Genomic DNA, 20,973 nt, shown 5'->3' on the forward strand with positions numbered 1-20,973 from the left:
GTCTTTCTTCAGTGTTGTGTAATTTTCTGAGTAAAAGTCTTTTACTTCCATGGTTAGGTATATTCCTAGATATTTTATCTTGTTTATTGAATAACATTTTTCTCCTGATTTCTGTTTGTATTACTTCATTCTCGGTATACAAAATGCCTTTGACTTCTGAATATTGACTTTGTATCTCACTGTTTTCCTAAATTCATTTATTAGGTCAAGCAGTTTTTTGGCAGAGTCTATAGGATTTTCTATGTATACTATCATGTCATCTGCAAACAATGACAGTTTTGTTTCTTCTTTTACAATTTGGATGACCTTTATTTCTTTTCTGTCTGATTACTGTGGCTAGGATTTCCAATACTATGTTAAACAGAAGTGCTGAAAGTGGACAACCTTGTCTTGCTCCTGACCTTTGTGGGAAAGTTTTTAGTTTTTGTCCATTGAGGTCTCTCCTATATAGCCTTTATTATGTTGAGGAATTCTCCCTCTATTCCCACTTTGCTGAGTGTTTTTATCATAAATGGATACTGTACCTTACCAAATTCTTTCTCCATATCTATCAATAGGATCATTTGATTTTGTTCTTTACTTTTGTTTATGTGATGTATTACATCTACTGATTTGTGAATATTGTACCATTCTTCCATCCTGGAACGAATCCAATTAAATCATGGTGTATGATCTTTTTAATGCATTGCTAGATAAGGTTTCTCAATATTTTGTTGAGGATTTTAGCATCTATGTTCATCATCAATATTGGCCTTAAGTTTTCTTTCTTTGTTGTGTCTTTATCTGCTTTGGGGATTAGGATGATGCTGGCTTCATAAAAAGAGTTTGGGAGTCTTCCATCATTTTGGATTTTTTTGAATAGTCAGTGAAGGATAGGAGTTAACTCTTCCTTAAATGCTTTGTAGAATTCTCCTGTGAAACCATCTGGTCAAGGGCTTTTGTGTGTCAGAAATTTTTTGATTACTGCTTCAATTTCATAAGCTATTATTGGTCTGTTCAGGCTTTTTGATTCTCCTTCAGTGAGTTTTGGAAGACTATATTTTTCTGGACATTTGTCCATTTCACCTAGGTTTTCAAATTTCTTGGTATATAGTTCTTTGTAGTCATTTCTTACAATGACTTCTTACAACTGTGCTATCAGTTGTAATCTTTCCTCTTGTATTTCTGATTGTGTTTATTTGTGTTCTCTCTCCTTTTTTCTTGATGTTTCTGCTTAAAGGCTTGTCAATTTTGTTTATCTTTTCAAAAAACCAGCTCCTGGATACACTGACCCTTAGAATTGTGCTTTTAGTCTTTATGTCATTTAATTCTTCTCTGATCTTGGTTATTTCAATCCTTCTACTTGCTGTGGGCTGTCTTTGTTGTTGTTCCTAAAGATCTTGTAGGTGTAGGGTTAGGTTGTTTGTTTGAAATGTTTCTATCTTTTTTAGGTAGGCCTGTATTGCTATGAACTTCTCCCTCAGGACTGCCTTTGCTGTGTCCCATAAGTTTTTATTTGTTGTGAATTTATTTTCATTTACTTCCAGAAACTTTTGAATTTCTTCCTTGATCTCATTCTTAACCCATTCATTGTTGAATAGCATGCTATTCAATCTCCATGTGTGTGGATGTTTGGGGTTTTTTTCCTTGAGGTTGGTTTCTAGTTTCAGTCCCTTGTGGTACAGAAAATGCGTGTTATGGTTTCAATTTTCTTGAAATTGTTGAGGCTTCTTTTGTGTTCTATCATATGGTCTATCTTTGAAAATGTTCCATGTGAACTTGAAAAGCATGTGTATTTTGCTTATTGGGGAGAAAGGTTTATATATATATAATCAGTTAAGTCCATTTCATTTAGGGCACTGTTGAATGCCACAATATCTTTGTTGATATTTTGTTTGGAAGATCTGTCCATTTTTGACAGTGGGGTGTTAAAATCCCCTAATATAATTGTGTTGCTGTCAACATCTTTTTTGAAGTCCCTCAAGATTTTCTTTACGTATTTGGGTGCTCCTATGTTGGGTGCATGTATATTTACAATGTTTATGTCTTCTTGGTGGATTCTTCCGTTGAGTATTATGAAGTGACCTTCTGGGTCTCTCTTTATGGCCCTTTTTTGAAGTCTATTTTGTCTGATATGAGTATTGCTACCTGGGCTTTTTTTCCCTGTTTGCTTGGAAAATTTTATCCAGCCCTACACTTTCAGTCTGTGTAGGTCTTTTGTCCTGAGGTGGGTCTCTTGTAGGCAGAATATCTGTGGGTCATGCATTCAATCCATTTACATTTAAGGTTATTATTTATAGGTACTCATTCACTGACATTTTTTCATACCTGTGTTCCTTGCTCTCTCACTTTTTCTTCCCTTTCTTAAAGCAGACCTTTTAGAATCTCTTGTATAGCTGGTCTGTGGAAGGTGTAATCTTTTAGACTTCTTCTTTCTGGGAAACTCCTTATTTGGCCTTCCATTTTAATTGATGGCCATGCTGGATAGAGTAGTCTTGCTTGCAGGCCTTCAGTTTTCAATACTTGGAATATTTCTTGCCATTCTGTCTTGGAGTGTTTCCATTGAGAAGTCAGCTGCTAGTCTTACTGATGCTCCCTTGTATGTTACTTCCCATTTCTCCCTTACTGCCTTTAAATACTCTATTTGTCTTGGAATTTTGTCATTTTAATTTTGATGTGTCTTGAAGTGGGTCTCTTTGGGTTTCTCGTGATTGTGATTTTCTGTGTTTCCTGGATTTGTATGACCTTTTCTCTCATCAAATTAGGAAATTTTTCTACCATTACTCTTTCAAACAGGTTTTCTATTCCTGTTCCTCTTCTTCTCTTTCTGCTATTTTATGGATATTACCTTTTATGTTGTCTTGCAGTTCCCTTACTACCTTACCATCATTCTTCTGTGTCTCTTTTTCTTTTCTTGCTCTTTCTTGGTGTTTTCTTTCTACCTTTTCCTCCAGTTCCCTGATTTGATCCTCTGCTACAGTCAGCCTGCTTGTAATTCCTTCTAGTGTGTTTTTTATTTCCGAGATTTTATTTTTCATTTTTCCTGTTTTCTGTTTATAGTTTCTATTTCTGTTTTCATTATGTTGTAGTTCTCACTCAGTTCCTTTTAGTTTTCTGTGAGTTCCTTGAGCATCTTCATAACCATTATTTTGAATTCTATATCTGGTAGTTTGCTTACCTCCATTTCATTTTGCTCTTCTAGTGGGGTGTCTCCCATTCCTTTTGATTGCATGTTCTTTTATTCTCCCCATTTATTCTCTTTTTTTCTGTGCTTCCTAATGTTTCACTTTGCTAGTGTCTTTGTAGGGTGAACATCTATGGCAGGAATTAATAGTTCCTACCCTATGGTAGGGTTCAGTGGTATGGTTTCTTTGATTCCCTCATCTTGATGCTCTAGGTTTGCCTTTTATTCTGTTTGTGTGGGCTCTCTTGTTGTCCTTGGGTTTTTACCTTTTTGTGTTTCCTTTGCTGGTGGTTTTTCTCCTCTAGCAGATATATTGATGTTCTCTGCTTCCACCTCTTCTTGTATGTGATCAGTAGCAGGGGGTAGGCAAAATGGATTAAGACAGCAGGAGAGTATTTTGAGGGGTTTAAAGTACCAGCAAGTAGAGAAGAGACAGGAGATTCTTTGGATAAGTATAGCATTAACTGTGATATTTCACCCAACTAACCACTTTTTATAAAAGGTAAAAGAGAGATAAGACTTTTGTTAGAGAGGAAGATGATTGTGAGCTCTATTCAGAAAATAGAGCATTTGTGCAAGGTTAGATGATGAGATACAGTGAGAGTAAAGGATAGAAAGGAGGCATAGTGTGAGAAAGAATACAGTTAACCATAATAATAATAATGCTCAGGACTGAAGTGAAGTGGGTTAAGATCATGGAGATTTGCTGTGTAGTATGTACAATTATATGGAACAACAATTATTTACAGTAGTACTGGAACAACAATAACATAACAAGAAATATATGATTTGGATAACATGAATAAAAGTACCTGATCAAGAGTTGTGTGTTACTGGAAAACAGGCAAAGTGAAAGAAGGAAAATTAAAATACAATAAAGAGAGAATGAGGAAAACCAGTCAAACAATGCAATTAAAGAGATAAATAAAATGAGGAAAACTAAACATAAGGAAATTTTAAAAATGCTAATAAAATAAAAGCTTTAAAAATAATGAAATAATAATAATAATACACAATAAAATACCAGCTCTATGGGATAGCAAAATGACATTTGTTTCAGTTTCTCAATTTTAGGGGTTAGCCTTGTGCTCCACCTATGGATCTGTGTCCAGGCCTTTCATAACTCCATGTCTTATTGTCTCACTTGGGAGAAGAAAACAAGGGAAAAAAAAAAAGAGAGAGAGAGGAAAGAAAAAAATAAGTCTCCTGCTGACTTTAAACCCATGAACCGAGTTCTGCTGCTCTTCCTGGATGCCACAGGAAGAGGGCTAGGCTTCATTTTTCTACCTTCCTATGGTTTTGAGAGCATGGGGACCTGGTCTGGGCCACAATATTCACAGTCGCTCAGCTTCTGGCCCAGGTCCTCCATGAGCTGCCAGGCTCTAACCAGCCACTCAGTTTCTGGACATGCAGCGTGAGTCAAGCTCAGGAGCACTGTTCTTGACTGAAACATTCTGTAATTCATTGATTTTCACTCACTACTATATGTGAAGTACTATGCTAGGTGCTGGGTGATATAATGGTATAAAGGTATTTTTTCCCCCTCGTGAAACTTAAAAAACTTGTACAGGAATTGACAAACTTTTCTGTAAGGGGCCACACAATAATATTATGGGCTCTGAGGGCAATAAAGGTCCTGTTGCCAACTACTAAGCTCTCCTGTATGCCAAAAGCAGTCATAGACAATAGGCAACAAATAAGCATGGATGTGTTCAAACAAAACTTTATTTACAGCTAGTGGACCAGATTTGGCAAATGGGCTATTGCTTGCCTACGTCTGCTCTAGTGGAAAATAATTAATGAGCAATTTCAATATTATATGGTAAATGCAATGATAGTGGTAAGCCAACATTGTTATAGAACATGATACAAAAGAATCAACTTAGGTTCTGGCAGGGACAACAATTTAACCAATGCCTCTAATGTCTCAAATTCAAAAACTAAAAGTAGTTTTTATAATGTGCTACCATTATAAAACAATTTTTAAGACCTTATTTACTTTTAGAAAGAGGGGAAGGGAGGAAGACAAAGAGGGAGAGAAACACTGATGTGCAAGAGATACATTAATCAGTTGCATCTTGCACGCCCACAACTGGGGACCTGGCCCACAACCCAAGCATGTGTCCTGACTTAGAATCGAATCAGAAACTTTGGGGTTCACAGGCTGGCACTCAACTCACTGAGCCACACTAGCCAGGGTCCATTATAAAACAACTTAAAATCTCATTCTGGAAATGTAAAACCTATTTGACTATAAAAACATTGTTCAATTATATAATATTCTTTTTGGTTGTTTATAAAAATTATACCACAAGCACATTTGAAAGCTTACCTTGAGTGACTGTTTTGAGAACAATTAAAGTTGATAAAAATCTTAATGGCAAATTGGAACTCCTAAAGAAAGAAGCTATCTTTGGTTTATTATCCATAGAATGCTCTGAAGAATTATCCTGAATTCCCTTAGTTACTACTCCTTTGAATACGACTTCACCCAGTCTCCTCAATGTTGATGTCATAGTTGAATGCTGTTAAAAAATATATATCTTATTATACTTATGTTCAGAAAATATCATTTTAAATATAGTCTAACATATGAACTAAATATAAGTCTATCTCTTGCTAATTAAAAATAAAAAATAGCGTTGAAAATATGCAAGCCTGCAGAGTAATAATTTACAATCAATTTAAAATTAGTTATTACTATGTATTTTTCTAAAATAAATGGGTAGTCTACTAAAATTAGAAAGTTGAAAAGAATAATTTTCTAGGAAGAAAATTAAAGAAATTGAAATGAAATTCAGTTTCTAAATATTTAAAAGGATAAGATCATGAGATACTTCTGGTACAGAGAGGTCAAAGTAATAGAGACAGACTCTACAGGCTTTTCATTGCTCTACCATTAGTATTAAGTGGCTTTATCAGGTACACCTTACAGTATTAGCTTATAAAGTGATCAACTATGCCCTCACTAACTTAGAGCTCAGTATAACTGTAAATGTCACAATGATTTTGATTAAGTTTAACAGTTTCAGAAGAATAATATACGGGGTGAGAATCTAGAATTATTAACAAGGCAAACTAAAAAAATAAAATAGGCAAAAGAGAAATAAAGGCATATAACTACCTCTAAAATGAAGGGAAATCATTTCAAACTGCAGATGGAGAGAATACTTTTTACCAAATACACAAATAATTTATATTTTTCTTTATCATTACCAGTCCTCCAAACCCTGACTTTTATAAGTTTCCCCATCCTATGAAAATTTGTGACCAATTGGTACCCAAATCAGTTTCAATCCTGCAAAGTGAATAACAAGAATTAGAATTTCTGCATATAAAAATTAGAGACAGATACATTAAGATTTTACGAGGGTCGAAGGCCAAAAATAATTGGGTGGTAAGGGGCACAAGCACTGCAATCTAATTTAAATATATTGTCAATAGCTTTTACTATCACTAGGAAAAGATAACACATATGTGTTTTAAAACCTTTCTGTAAAAAGATAAAGTATTTCAAAATTTTACTTAGAATAATGATGTTAGAATGATAAGATCAGGAGAAATTTGCTTATTTAAAAAGTATCTAGGCAGTTCACTGTTATTGGGATTGCAGACTGGTACCATCACTATGGAAAACAGTATGGAATTTTCTAAGAAAACTAAAAATGAACATGCCTTTTGATCCAGCAATTCCACTGTTAGGAGTATGTCCTAAGAACCCTGAAACACCAATCCAAAGAACCTATGCATCCCAATGTTCATAGCAGCACAATTTACAGTAGCCAAGATTTGGAAGCAACCTAGATGACCATCAGTAAATGAATGAATCCAAAAACGATGGTACATTTACGCAATGGAATTCTATGCAGCAGAAAAAAAGAAGGAGCTCCTACCCTTTGCAACAGCATGGATGGAACTAGAAAGCATTATGCTGAGTGAAATAAGCCAGGTGGTGAAAGACAAATACCATATGACCTCACCTTTAAAAGGAACCTAAGCAACAAAACAAATAAGCAAGCAAAATATAACCAAACACACTGAAATACAGAACAGGCTGACAGGGACCAGAGGGGAGAGGGGAGAGAATCACAGGGGAAAAGGGGATGGATTCACAGGAACAAGTATAAAGGACACATGGACGAAAAACTAAGGCCGGGGGGGAATGGGAGGGAGGTGGGAGCACTGGGTGAGTGGGCAGTGTTGGGAGTATAAGACAAAACTGTACTTGAACACTAATTAAATAAACTCAAAAAAATTTTAAAGGATCTAGGAGTTGGAAGATGGCAACGGAGTTGGTGGGAGCAGATTCCACTTCCCCCTACACACAGGAGAAAAATCTGGCCAATCTACGGAGGAACAGAGCAGAAAGCCAACAGTACCCCAGCATATACAAAAATAAGAGACCAGAAATTGTAGCAGACACTGAAAACCAGAAGGTAAAGAGACTACTGCAGGACAATAAGGTCCCAGGGACCAGCATGGGGACGCAACTGTAGCCCCAGGCCCAGTGCCTGGAGCCTGACCCTGGGTCTACCACAGACTCTTTGGGAGCCATGGGCCTGCCACAGAGTCCTTGGGAGAGAACCGGGTCAACTGCTCCCTCCCTCCCTGGTCAAGCAGGGTTTGAGCAGCACCATGAGAGACCTTGTTGCCTGAAGTTGCTAAGAGGGGAATAAGGACAAAGAGGCAAACACACAAGGGTCATGATCACCCTCGGATTCTGTGGTCACCAGTTTGGGAGAGTTGAGAGCCCCAAAGTGACACGCACTGACCCTGATAGTCACTGGCCTGGCTGGAGAACTGGGCTGTACTGAGCAGCAGGCCTGAGTAGGAAGAATTTCTCAAAAAGAAAAACTGTTTGGAAAATTCTCCTGCAACAGCCCCTTGACCTATTCCCCACCCAGCCAGGTGCCAGCAATCCCAAGATTCTACAGAAGGCCCTGCATTCCTCAATAGCACTGGGAAGGGTTCGGGCCCATACCCTTGGGACCCAGGCAGCCTGGCCAGGTGAATGGGCACATACCCTAGCCTCAGGGCAATGATGCCCTGGGAAAGACCACTCTATAGAAAACCTGGATCCCCTGCTTGAGGCTCTGGAGAGAGGCGCCAGCCAGATTGGCTCTTGGGAGAGTGCTCCAAAGACTAGCTGAGTACACATCAGAAAGGGGAAAGGACACACCAATTGCCCCACAGCCTGCTACAGCAAGCAAGACCAGAAAAACCAGTTTGGCCAGTTTGAAACCAACAAGAGGTGGCTTTTGTTATTGTTGTTTTTAAGTAATCTTTTATTTTTTAATTTTTATTATTGTTTTATCTTTCAATACCTTTCTCCCCTTCCTTCCTTCCTTCCTTTCTTGTTTTATTCCTCCTTCCTTTCCTTCCAATTTTATCTCTTCTTCCTCACTTCTCCTGCCTTTTATTTTAAATAACCACAAGTGAGACCAAAAACTTGGAACTATGAAAGGACCAGAGTTGGACTCAAAGAGGGGACATCTCAAAGGTTCAGACAGTGAGACAACTTTCACTTTGCTATTGTAGAGATACTACAAACTACTGTATATTTGTATTATTATTTTCTCATTATTCTTACATCTTTTATTTTAGTAGTATTTTTCTACACCTCTTCTTTCTGTGTAGTCTTCTTAGCTTGGCTCTTTATATTGTATCATTTGACAGGTTTCCCCTGTTCTCCCTTCCACAGTGTATTGCTATTTTACTATCCCTCACATCACTTGTGTTCCTTCAGCACACTACTCAAAGTTCTATTACCCTATTTAGTTATCCAGATCACATAGATTCTGTCATATCATTGTAGCTCTAATATTACTGTAAATAATAGCTATTCCATACAACTGTAAATACTTCATATCACCCCTTCAGGATCACAGCCCACTTCCCAGTTTCCTGAACTCTATTACTTTAGTGGTTAATGCTATTCTCTCACACACTGCACCTATTTACTATCCTTTCCTCTCACCTTACCTCATAATCTGACCTCAAACAACCTTACTGCTTTCTAGATCCAACTCACAATCCTTCCCTCCCCAACAGGAGTCTTAGCTTCTTTCCATCCTTTTTTAAAAGTGTCTAGTGGGGTTGAAGATCACAGTTAACACTATATATAGCCAAAGGATGTCCTATCTCTTCTCTACTGTAAATAGCATAGAATACTCTCCTGCTGACATAAACCCTCAGACTGAAGATAAAAAAAAAATGAAAGCAGTGAACACCAGGATACCCACTGAAACAGGAAACCCAACAACAAAGGAACCAGCAACAGATAACAACAGAAGAAGGTGAAGGAGGCAGTGGCAACCATACAAACCTCAATCCAGGACATATCTAGAAATACAACTAAATAGTGGAGAAACTGCCCAGTACAAACAACTGAACAAGAGTAAAAGGAAATCCCCAAAACCCTGCACATGGAAGAACTAGCTTCAACAAAACCTACCATCACCAGCACAACAAACTACAAGAGGTGGTGGGCAGAGTGACCATCAGTTAACCAACTAGTGGGAAGGACCCACAAAAGACAGACCCTAAAATGATCAAAACCCCAAAAAAACACAAAGCCAACTTAAAGAACAGACAACACCAGTGAGAATGGGGGATCAAAGAGACAACACCACTAAATCTCACACGTATTCTACCATAGCAGTCCACACCATAAACCCAGAAGGCCCAAACAAATCAATTTAAAAGCTGAAGCTAACAAGAAGAGGCTCACAAACAATGAGAAGATAACAAAACAATCCCCAAATGAAAGAGAAGGAGGAAGCATCAGAAAGAAAGCTAGATGAAATAGAGGCAAGTCAGTTATCAAATATTGAATTCAAAGCACTAGTTATCAGGAAGTTCAAAGAGCTCACAGTGAGCTACCAGAAACTACAGGGGAACTACAATGAACTCACTGCAAATTATTTCAACATAAAATAGGAAACAGAAACTATCAACAAGGGCCAAGAGGAAATGAAGAATATATTTCTAAACTGAAGAACACAGTGGCAGAAATCAAACTCAGGATTGATGAAGCAGAAGATCGGATCAGCAATCTGGAGAACAAAGATGGAAAAAAAAACACCCAGAAAGAGCAAGAAAAGGAAAAGAGGCTCAGAAAAAATGAAGAGGGATTAAAAGAAACGCAAGACAATATGAAACGCAATAATATCCAAATAATAGGAGATACCAGAAGGAAAAGAAGAAGAGCAAGGGATAGAAAAGCTATTTGAAAAAGTAATGAGGGAAAAATTCCCTAATTTGATGAGAGAAAAAGTCACACAAATCCAGGAAACACAGAGAGTCACAGTCAGGAGGAACCCAAGCAGGCCCACTTGAAGACACAGCATAATTAAAATGGCAAAATTCCAAGAAAGAGAGAATCTTAAAGGCAGCAAGAAAGAAAAATAAAAGGAATATACAGGGGAGCCCCAAAAGCTGAGCTGCTGACTTCTCAACGAAAACACTCCAAGGAAGAAGAGAATGGCAAGAAATATTCCAAGTAATGAAAACCAGAGGGCTGCAACCAAGGCTACTTTACCCAGAAAGGCACTCAATCAAGATACAAGGCCAAATAACGACCTTCCAAGACAAAAGAAGTCTAAAGAATATACCTCCACCAAACCAGCTCTGTAAGAAATGCTTAAAGGGACTGCTCTAAAGAAAGGAGGGAAAAGAGAGAGAGAGAGAGAGAGGAACATAGGTACAAAAATGGCAATGAATAAGTATGTATCAATAATAACCTTACGTGTAAATGGCTTGAATGCTCCAATCAAAATACACAGAATAGCTGCATGAATAAGAAAGCATGACCCACACATATGCTGCCTACAAGAGACAAACCTCAGGACAAAAGACCATCACAGACTGAAAGTGAAGAGATGGGAACAAATTTTCCAAACAAATGGAAAGGGAAAAAAAAAAACACAAAACCGGAATAGCAATACTCATACCAGACAAAACAGACTTCAAAAAAGGGCCACAAAAAGACACCACGAAGGTCACTTCATAATACTCAAGGGAAGAATCCAACAAGAAGACAAAAACATTGTAAATACACATGCACCCAACATAGGAGCACCCAAATATATAAAGAAAATCCTAGAGGAATTAAAAAAAATATTGACAGCATCACAATTATAGTAGGGGATTTCAACACCCCACTGTCAAAAATGGACAGATCTTCCAAAAGATTATGGAAGATCCAATATCTTAACAAAGATATTGTGGCATTGAACAATGCAATACATGAAATGGACTTAAATGATACATATAGAACCTTTCCCCAATAAGCAAAATACACATTCTTTTCAATGCACATGGAACATTTTCAAAGATAGACCACATGACAGGACACAAAACAAGTCTCAACAAATTTAAGAAAATTGAAATCATACCAAGCATTTTCTCTGACCACAAGGAACTGAAACTAGAAACCAACCCCAAGGGAAAAAACCCAAAACACTCAAAATCATGGAGATTGAATAGCATGATATTAAAGAATGAATGCATCAAGAATGAAATTAGGGAAGAAATGAAAAAGTTTCTGGAAAGAAATGAAAATGAACTCCCAAACCCAAAACTTATGGGATACAGTGAAAGCAGTCCTCAGAGGGAAGTTCATAGTAATACAGGCCTACCTCAAAATGATAGAAACATTGCGAACAAACAACCTAATCCTACGCCTACAAGAAATGGAGGAACAACAACAAAGAGAGCACAGAGCAAGAAGAAAGAAAGAAAGAACCAAGATCGGAGCAGAATTAAATGACATACAGACTAAAAGCACAATTCTAAGGATCAATGAATCCAGGAGCTGGGTTTTTTAAAAGATAAACAAAATTGACAAGACTTTAAGCAGGCTCACCAAGAAAAAAATAGAAGAGACCCAAATAAACACAATGAGAAATGAAAGAGGAGAGATTACAATTGACACGACAGAAATAAAAACAATTGTAAGAAATTACTATGAAGAACTGTATGCCAAGAAATTTGAAAACGTAGGTGAAATGGACAAATTTCTAGGAAAATATAATCTTCCAAAACTCAATGAAGAAGAAGCAGAAAGCCTGAACAGACCAAAAACAGCAGACAAAATTGAAGCAGCAATAAAAAAAATTCCCAACACACAAAAGCCCTGGACCAGATGGTTTCACAGGAAGAATTCCACAAAGCATTTAAGAAAAAGCTAACCCCTATCCTTCACAGACTATTCAAAAAAATCCAAAATGATGGAAGACTCCCAAACTCTTTTTATGAAGCCAGCATTATCCTAATCCCCAAACCAGACAGAGACACAACAAATAAAGAAAAATTCAGGCCAATATTGATTGTTCATCTATGATGAACACAGATGCTAAAATCCTCTATAAAATATTGGCAAACTGCATCCAACAATACATTAAAAAGATCATACACCACAACCAAGTGGGATTCATCCCAGGGATGCAAGCATGGTACAACATTCACTAATCAATAAATGTAACACATCACATAAACAAAAGCAAAGACAAACATCACATGATCATATCAATAGATATGGAAAAATCATTTGATAAGGTACAGCACCCATTTATGATAAAAACACTCAGCAAAGTGGGAATACAGTGAGCATTCATTAACATAATAAAGGCCATATATGAGAGACCTACAGCCAACATCATACTCAATGGGCAAAAATTAAAAGCGTTTCCATTAAGATCAAGAACAAGACAAGGTTTTCCACTTTCACCACTTCCATTCAATATAGTATTGGAAGTTTTACCCACAGAGATGAGTCAAAAAAGGAAATAAAAGGCATCTTAATGGGGAACCTGGACTTCTACCTCACTGGGAAATAAAGAGGAGGTACCTTCCCACCCTTTCCTCCACCACAGCAGTGTCAATGAAAGCCAGATAAAACAAAATGTTTAAGACCCAGAATCGTAAAACATAATATCAAAATGTCCAGTTTTCAATTAAAAACTCATTAATCACATCAAAAACTGGGAAGATAACAATCTGAATGAAAAAATAGTTACTAACACCAACATGACAAAGATGTTAGAATTATCTGACATTTTAAAGCAGCCATGATAAAATGAGAAATTATGTTTTTAAATACAATTTGGAAAACTTAACAAAGAAAAAGTCTTTGAAGAATCAAAATGAAGAATCAAAAGGAAATTTTATAACTGAAAATGTAATAACCAAAATTAAAAACTCAGTGGATACCTTTAACAGCAGTATGGAGGGAAGAAAGGAAGGAACCAATTAACCGGAAAAATAAAACAACAGAAATTACCCATTCTGAACAACAGAAGAAAAACCTGGGGAAAAACATAAACAGAACCAAAGAACTGAAGGTCTATAACAAAGGATTTAACAATAATGTCTATCAGAATCCTGAATGAAAAAAAAAAGTCAGATGGGGCTAAAAAAAATACTTGAAGAAATAATGACCATAAACTTTCCAGATTTGATCCAAATAAACACAACCCTCTTCCAAAGGTTGAAGAAGGTCGGCATACGCAAACATGATGAATCCAAAGAAATCAACAAACTTATGACACATTTTAGCCAAACTTATGAAAACCAAAGGAAAAAAATGAAAGCAGTGATAGAGAAATGAACATATTTCAGGAAAGCAATTCAAATAACGGGTTTCTTATCTTAAACCACGAAAGTCATCTAAAAGGAATTGGCACCATTTTTCAAGTACTACAACTTAGTACTTGAATAGTACTAAGAAAAAATAGTCATCACAGAATGTGATGTCTAGTGAAAATACCGTTCAGGAAAGAAGGAAAAATTAGGACATTATAGGATGAAGAAAAAAAGAAAATAATCTGTCATCAGCAGACCTAGTTTGAAAGACTATCTAAGGGAAGTTCTATAAACAGAAATGAAATGATAAAAGAAAGACCACTGAAACACTGGAAATCAGGAAAGGAAGAAAAAAGGAAATAATAAGCAAAATATGAATAAATATAATAGACTTTCCTTCTTGAATTTCATATTTGACAGATGAAGCAAAAATGGTAACACTGCTAATTTGGTTCTCTATATACTTAGAAGAGTATTAACACAATTGGGGTGGAAAGGTTAAAGGAAGGCAAGATTTCTATGAACTAATAAAATGACAAAACCATTAGATGGTAATAAGTTACTTACATATGGTGTAGTACCTAGAAAAAAATGACTAAAAAAGCTGTACAAACAGATATACTCAAGCTGTAAGGATAAATCAAACTGGAATTCTAAGAAAATATTTTAAGTAACCCAGATGAAAGCAGGTAAAAGAAACCAGAGAAATGAAGAACAGACAAAAAAAACAGTAAACAAACAAAAAATAGACATGAATGTCTTAGATACACCAATTAAAACAGACAACTTAAAGTTGATTAAGAACATAAACTACCTATATGCTAACTACAAAAAAAATTTATTTCAAATGTAATAATGTAAGCAGATAAATTAAAAGAATGAAAGAAGACATTATGAATTAAATGAAGGCAGAAGTGCCTATATTAGTAGTATCAGAGACTGGACCTGAAAATGAAGAAAACTGTCAGTGACAGAAAGGGATGTTATATGATGATGAAAGAGTCAATCTATTAAGAATACATAATTCTAAATGTATGTGTTCTAACACAGTTGCAAAATATGTGAGTCTAAAACTGATAAAACCCAACAGGGGAAATATATAAATCCACAATTATAGCCAAAGACTTCAACATTCATTTCTGAACATCTGATACAACTAGACAGAATCTTAACAAGGCTATGAAACTCAACACCATCAACCAGCGAGATCTAATCACACTTACAGAACACTCCACACAACAACAGCAGAACACACAGCTTCAGCCAAAAAAAAAAAAATCAATAATACAACCAAACTAGAAAACCAGTAAGATAACAGAAAGACTTGTAACAAACTTCTAAATAATACATGGGGTGTCAAACAGGACATCTCAAGCAAAATTTTTAAAAAATTCATTTCACTGAAAGTAAATGAAAAGTTTTGGGCCACAGTTAAAGCAATGGTGGCACAAAAATGTCATTAAATGCATGTGTTAGAAAAGAAAAGTCTCAAATCAATAATATTTTTCACCTTTGTAACCTAAAAAAAAAGATGAAAGGAGGGAAGACAGCAGCAAAGTAGGTGGGAGTGGAGCCTACTTCTCCTTGTGCCCATTTGGAACACCTAGGAACAGAGTGAACAACCAATGGAATCCCAGCTTACCTGAAGACTGGAGGCAAAAAATTGCAGAGGACATTGAAAAACAGGCAGTGAGGAGAGTGTGCTGGCATGATAAGGTTCCTGGGACCTGTGCCAGGACCAAGGCTGCTATGGCCCCAGCCTGGTGCCTTCTGCAGGATAGGAGGAGAAGAGTTAGAGCACCAGATCCTTCCCCTACCAGGGCAGGAAGGGCAGCCTGGCACTAGGAGGGGCCTGGGTTCTGAAAGTCACTGAGGGAAGTAGAGATGAAGTGGGAGACACATAGAGGCAGTACACGCCCCCTGGGACCGTGGATACTGCCACCAGAGAAACTGGGGTGCCAGCGATACCTGGAGAAGAAAGGAGTTGAGCTGTGTCAGACCCAGACTTGGATAGTCTCTGGACCAGTACAAAAAGTGGGGCTGTGTGAAGCATTTGTTAAGAACAGTGGGCATCTGCTTTGTAAAGAACTCTCCAGCAGCAGCTGGTGTGCCCCGAGGGACATTTTAGCTACATTCACACAGAGTGAGTGGCAGAAGGAAACTGTATTCCCTGCTAGACTTGCACAGTGCGCCCAAACACTGTAGCTGAGCTAAATCTTATATCCAGCTTGTCTGGCATTGCCTGCATTCAGAGCGCATAGAGGAGAACTTCTGGCGAAGATGGAGGCATAGGTGGAAACACTGTGCCTCCGCACACAACCATGTTAAAAGACAACAAACTTTTAGTAACAAAAACGCAACCAAAACACAGAAAATTGAACTGTATGCAAGTCCGACAGCAATGAACCATTCATCCAGACCAGTAAGAGGGGTGGAGTAGTCAGTGGCTGGCGAAGCAGGGGTCATACAAGAAAAAGTGGCCGGACCAACCCAGGCACACAGGAGGCAGTTGGCATATCCCAGATGTAGGGTAGCAATGGGTGGACCCATTGAGGGCGCAAGGCGGCTGGTTCACCGTGGTCACACATTCATACTAAGGTAAACCAGGCAAAGGAGCAAGCAGTAAGACAGATCATGCAAACTAGGGCCTCAGCAATGGGAATTAAAGCCTAAAAGCACCAACTGAAAAAACTTTTGGGATCGAGGTGCCAGGAGAAGCTCCCAGGCTCACTGAGAGTTCGTTGGAGAGACCCACAAGGTCCTGGAGAACAGACAAGCCCACATACCTGGGAACCAGTACCAAAGGGTACTGGTTCCCAGATATGGGCCCAATTTACTTGCAGGAAGCAGCAGAGGGGACTGAAATCCAAGACAGAGCGTGGAACAAGCACCATTGCCCCTCTCTGACCCTGCCTCCATATACAGCATCACAACCCAGCCAGTGGGTTGCCCCACCATGATAAACACATAAGGCTGGGCCGCCATATGTAACAGGTACAAACAGACCAAAACATTATGGCTCAAGAAGAAGAACAGCTCAAAGCCCCAGAGCCAATACTTCTAAGCGACCAAGAAACAGCCAGTCTATCAGATGCACAGTTCAAAACACTGGTGATCAGGATGCTCACAGAACTGGTTGATTTAGTCACAAATTAGAGGAACAAATGAAGGCTAAACTAAATGAAATGAAGAGAAATGCACAGGAAATCAATACTGATGTAAACAAAACTGGGACTCAAACCAATGGAGTGGACCAGAAGAAAGAAAGAAATGACCAAACAGAAAAAAATAAAGAAACAAGAATTAAAAAAAAAAAATGAAGAGAGGGTTAGGAAACTCCAGGATATCTTTAAATGTTCCAAGATCCAAATTATAGGAGTACCAGAAGGGGAACAGGAAGAGTAACAAGTAGAAAACTTATCTGAACAAATAATAAAGAACTTTCCCACATGGAAAAGGAAATAGACTTCCAGGGAATCTAGGAAGCTCAGAGAGTCCCAAAGAAGTTGGACCCAAGGAGGAACATACCAAGGCACATCATAATTATATTAGCCAAGATTAAAATGAAGGAGAGAATTCTATAAGCAGCAAGAGATAATGGGACAGTCACCTACAAAGGAGTTCCCATCAGACTGTCAGCGGATTTCTCAAAAGAGACCTTACAGGCAAGAAGGGGCTGGAAAGAAGTATTCCAAGTCATGAAATCCAAAGACCTACATCCAAGATTGCTCTATCCAGGAAAGTTTTCATTTAGAATGGATGGGCAGATAAAGTGTTCCCCAGATCAGGTCAAGTTAAAGGAGTTCATCATCATCAAGCCCTTATTATAAGAAATGTTAAAGGGACTTATCTAAGAAAAAGAAGATAAAAAACATGTACAGTAAAATGACAGCAAACTCACAATGACTAACAAGCACAGCTAAAACAAAAACAAACACAAACTAATCAAACAACTAGAACAGAAACAGAACCACAGAAATGGAGATCACATGGAGGATTAGCAACAGGGGAGTGGGAGGAGGAAAGAGGAAGAAAAGGTACAGAGAATAAGTAGCATACCTGGCAGGTAGAAAATAGACAGGGGGCAGTAAGAATATTATGGGAAATGTAGAAGCTAAAGAACTTGTAAGTATGACAATGGACATGAACTAAACTGAAGGAATATGGGTGGGAGAGATGTGCAGGGTATAGGAAAGGGAAGAAAACAGGACAACCATAACTGCATAATCAATAAACTATTATTTTTAAAAAAGAAAAAAGAACTATATGCCAGAAATCTGAAAACCTAACTGAAATGGACAAATTTCTAGAAAAATATAATCTTCCAAAACTCAATGAAGAAGCAGAAAGCCTGAACAGACCAGTAACAGCAGACAAAATTGAAGCAGTAATCAAAAAACACCCAACACACAAAAGCCCTGAACCAAATGTAGAATTCACAGGAGAATTCTACAAAGCATTTAAGAAAAAGCTAACCCCTATCCTTCACAGACTACTCCAAAGAATCCAGAATGATAGAAGACTCCCAAACTCTTTTTATAAAGCCAGCATCATCCTAATCCCCAAACCAGATAAAGACACAACAAAGAAAGAAAATTTCAGGCCAATATCACTCATGAACACAGATGCTAAAATCCTCAACAAAATATTGGCAAACTAAATGCAACAATACATTAAAAAGATCATACACCACGATCAGGTGGGATTCATCACAGGAAATCAAGGATGGTACAACATTCACTATCGATAAACATAACACATCACATAAACAAAAGCAAAGATAAACACCAGATGATCATATCAATAGATGTGGAAAAAGCATTTGATAAGGTACAGCACCCATTTATGATAAAAACACTCAGCAAAGTGAGAATAGAGGGAGCATTCCTCAACATAATAAAAGCCTTATATGAGAGACCTATAGCCAACTTCATACTCAATAGACAAAAACTAAAAGCTGTCTCACTAAGATGAGAAACAAGACAATGTTTTCGACTTTCACTTCTATTCAACACAGTATTGGAAGTCCTAGCCACAGCAATCAGACAAGAAAAAAAAAAGGCACCCAAATCAGAAAGTAGGAACCAAAACTGTCATTATTTGCAGATGACATGATAGTGTACATAGAAAATCCTATAGTCTCCACCAAAAAAACTGCTCAATGTAATAAATGAATTTGGCAAAACAGCGGGATACAAAGTGAATATCCAGAAGTTAAAGGCATTTTTTTGTATACCAACAATAAAATATCAGAAACAAAAATCAGAAAAAAATCCCATTTGATATAGCAAAAAGGAAAACAAAATACCTAGAAATAAACCTAACCAAGGAGGTAAAAGACCTATACTCAGAAAACTACAGAACACTGAAGAAAGAAATCAAGGAAGACACAAACAAATGGAAACATATACTGTATTTATGAATCATAAGAATTAACATAATCAAAATGTCCATACTATCCAAAGCAATTTGCAGATTCAATGAAATACCTATTAAAGTACCAATGGCTTGTTTCACAGAAATAGAACAAACACTTCAAAAAATTATATGGAACCATAAATGACCCCAAATAGCTGCCACAATTTTGAGAAAGAAGAGCATAGTAGAAAGAATCACAATACCTGATATCAAAATGTATTACAAAGCCACTGTAATCAAAACACCTGGTACTGGCATAAGAACAAACACAGGGATCAATGGAAGAGAATGGACAGCCCGGAAGTAAACCCAAGTCTCTACAGTCAATTAATATTTGACAAAGGGTCCAGCAAAGATAGCCTCTTCAACAAAGGATGTTGGGAGAACTGGACTGCTACATGCAAAAAAATAAGACTCGACAACCAACTTACACATACACAAAAATAAATTCAATATGGATAGAAGATTTAAATACAAGTCTTGACACCATTAAAGTCCTTAGAGGAGAACACAGGAAGGAAAAATTTCAGACATTCCATGAACCAATATTTTCACAGATATGTCCCCTAGAGCAAGGGACATGAAGGAAAGAATAAAGAAATGGGATCTCATCAAAATAAAAAGCTTCTGCACAGCTAAAGAAAACACCATTAAAATGAAAAGAGAACCAACTGTATGGGAAAAGATATTGGCCAATCATCTCTCAGACAAGTGTTTGATATCCAATATATATAAAAAACTTACATGACTCCACTCAAAGACGACAAACAACTCAATTTAAAAATGAGCAAAGGACTTGAACAGACACTTCTACAAGGAGGATATACAGAAGGTCCAGAGACATATGAAAGTATGCTCAGTATTGCTAGACATCAGAGAGGTGCAAATTAAAATCACAGAGTTACCACTTCACATCAGTCAGAATGGCCATCATAAACAAAGCAACAAACAACCAGTGTTGGACAGGTTGTGGAGAAAAGGGACCCTAGTGCACTCTTGGTGGGAGTGCAGACTGGTACAACCACTATGAAAAACAGTATGGCATTTTTCTCACAAAACTAAAAATAGATGTGCCCTTTGACCCATCAATTCTACTGCTAGGATTATACCCTAAGAACCCTGAAACACCAATCCAAAAGAACTTATGCACCCCAATGTTCATAGCAGCACAATTCACAATAGCCGAGTGCTAGAAGCAACCCAAGTTCCCATCAGTAAATAAATGGATCAAAAAACTATGGTACATCTACACAATGGAATTCTATGCAGCTGAAAGAAGGAGGTCCTGCCCTTTGCAACAGCATGGATGAAACTGGACAGCATTATGCCAAGCGAAATAAGCCAGGTGATAAAAGACAAATACCATATGATCTCACCTATAAGTGGAACCTAATCAACAAAACGAACAAGCAAGCAAAACATAACCAAAGACATTGAAATAGAGAACAGGCTGACAGTGACCAGAGGGGAGAGGGGAGGGGATAAAGAAGGAAAAGGGTGAAGGGTTTACAGGAATAATTATAAAGAATATATGGACAACAACAAGGGGGGAGTGGAAATGGGGGAGGGAGGTGGGGAGGACTGGGGTGGAGGGTGGGGGGAAAAGGCAAAATACTGTATTTGAAAAAATTTAAAAATTATAAATAATAAATGAAGGAAAAAATAAAATAAAATGGCTTAAAATCTCCCCCCAAAAGGAGATGAAAGTAAATACAAAGCAAGCAGAAGGAAGGAAATAATAAAGATAAAATTGAAAATGGGAAAATCATGAAATAGATGATCCTTTGAAAAATAAATCAACACAAACA

The 20,973-nt window shown here is 37.3% G+C and overlaps 1 protein-coding gene across 8 annotated transcripts in view; it reads right to left on the reverse strand.

Annotated features, from left to right (window-relative positions):
- CCDC138 (coiled-coil domain containing 138) overlaps positions 1 to 20,973 on the reverse strand; it is a 144,074-nt gene that overhangs the window by 41,761 nt on the left and 81,340 nt on the right. For all 8 annotated transcript variants that reach the window (XM_053665266.1, XM_053665265.1, XM_037138367.2 and 5 more), the window contains one exon: positions 5,496 to 5,688. In XM_053665266.1, coding sequence (XP_053521241.1) covers positions 5,496 to 5,688 — 193 coding nt within the window. The remainder of the gene's footprint in view (positions 1 to 5,495; positions 5,689 to 20,973) is intronic.

The sequence above is a fragment of the Artibeus jamaicensis genome, unplaced genomic scaffold, assembly GCF_021234435.1.
Source record: "Artibeus jamaicensis isolate MK-2021 breed Jamaican fruit bat unplaced genomic scaffold, CSHL_Jam_final contig_399, whole genome shotgun sequence".
NCBI lineage: Eukaryota > Metazoa > Chordata > Mammalia > Chiroptera > Phyllostomidae > Artibeus > Artibeus jamaicensis.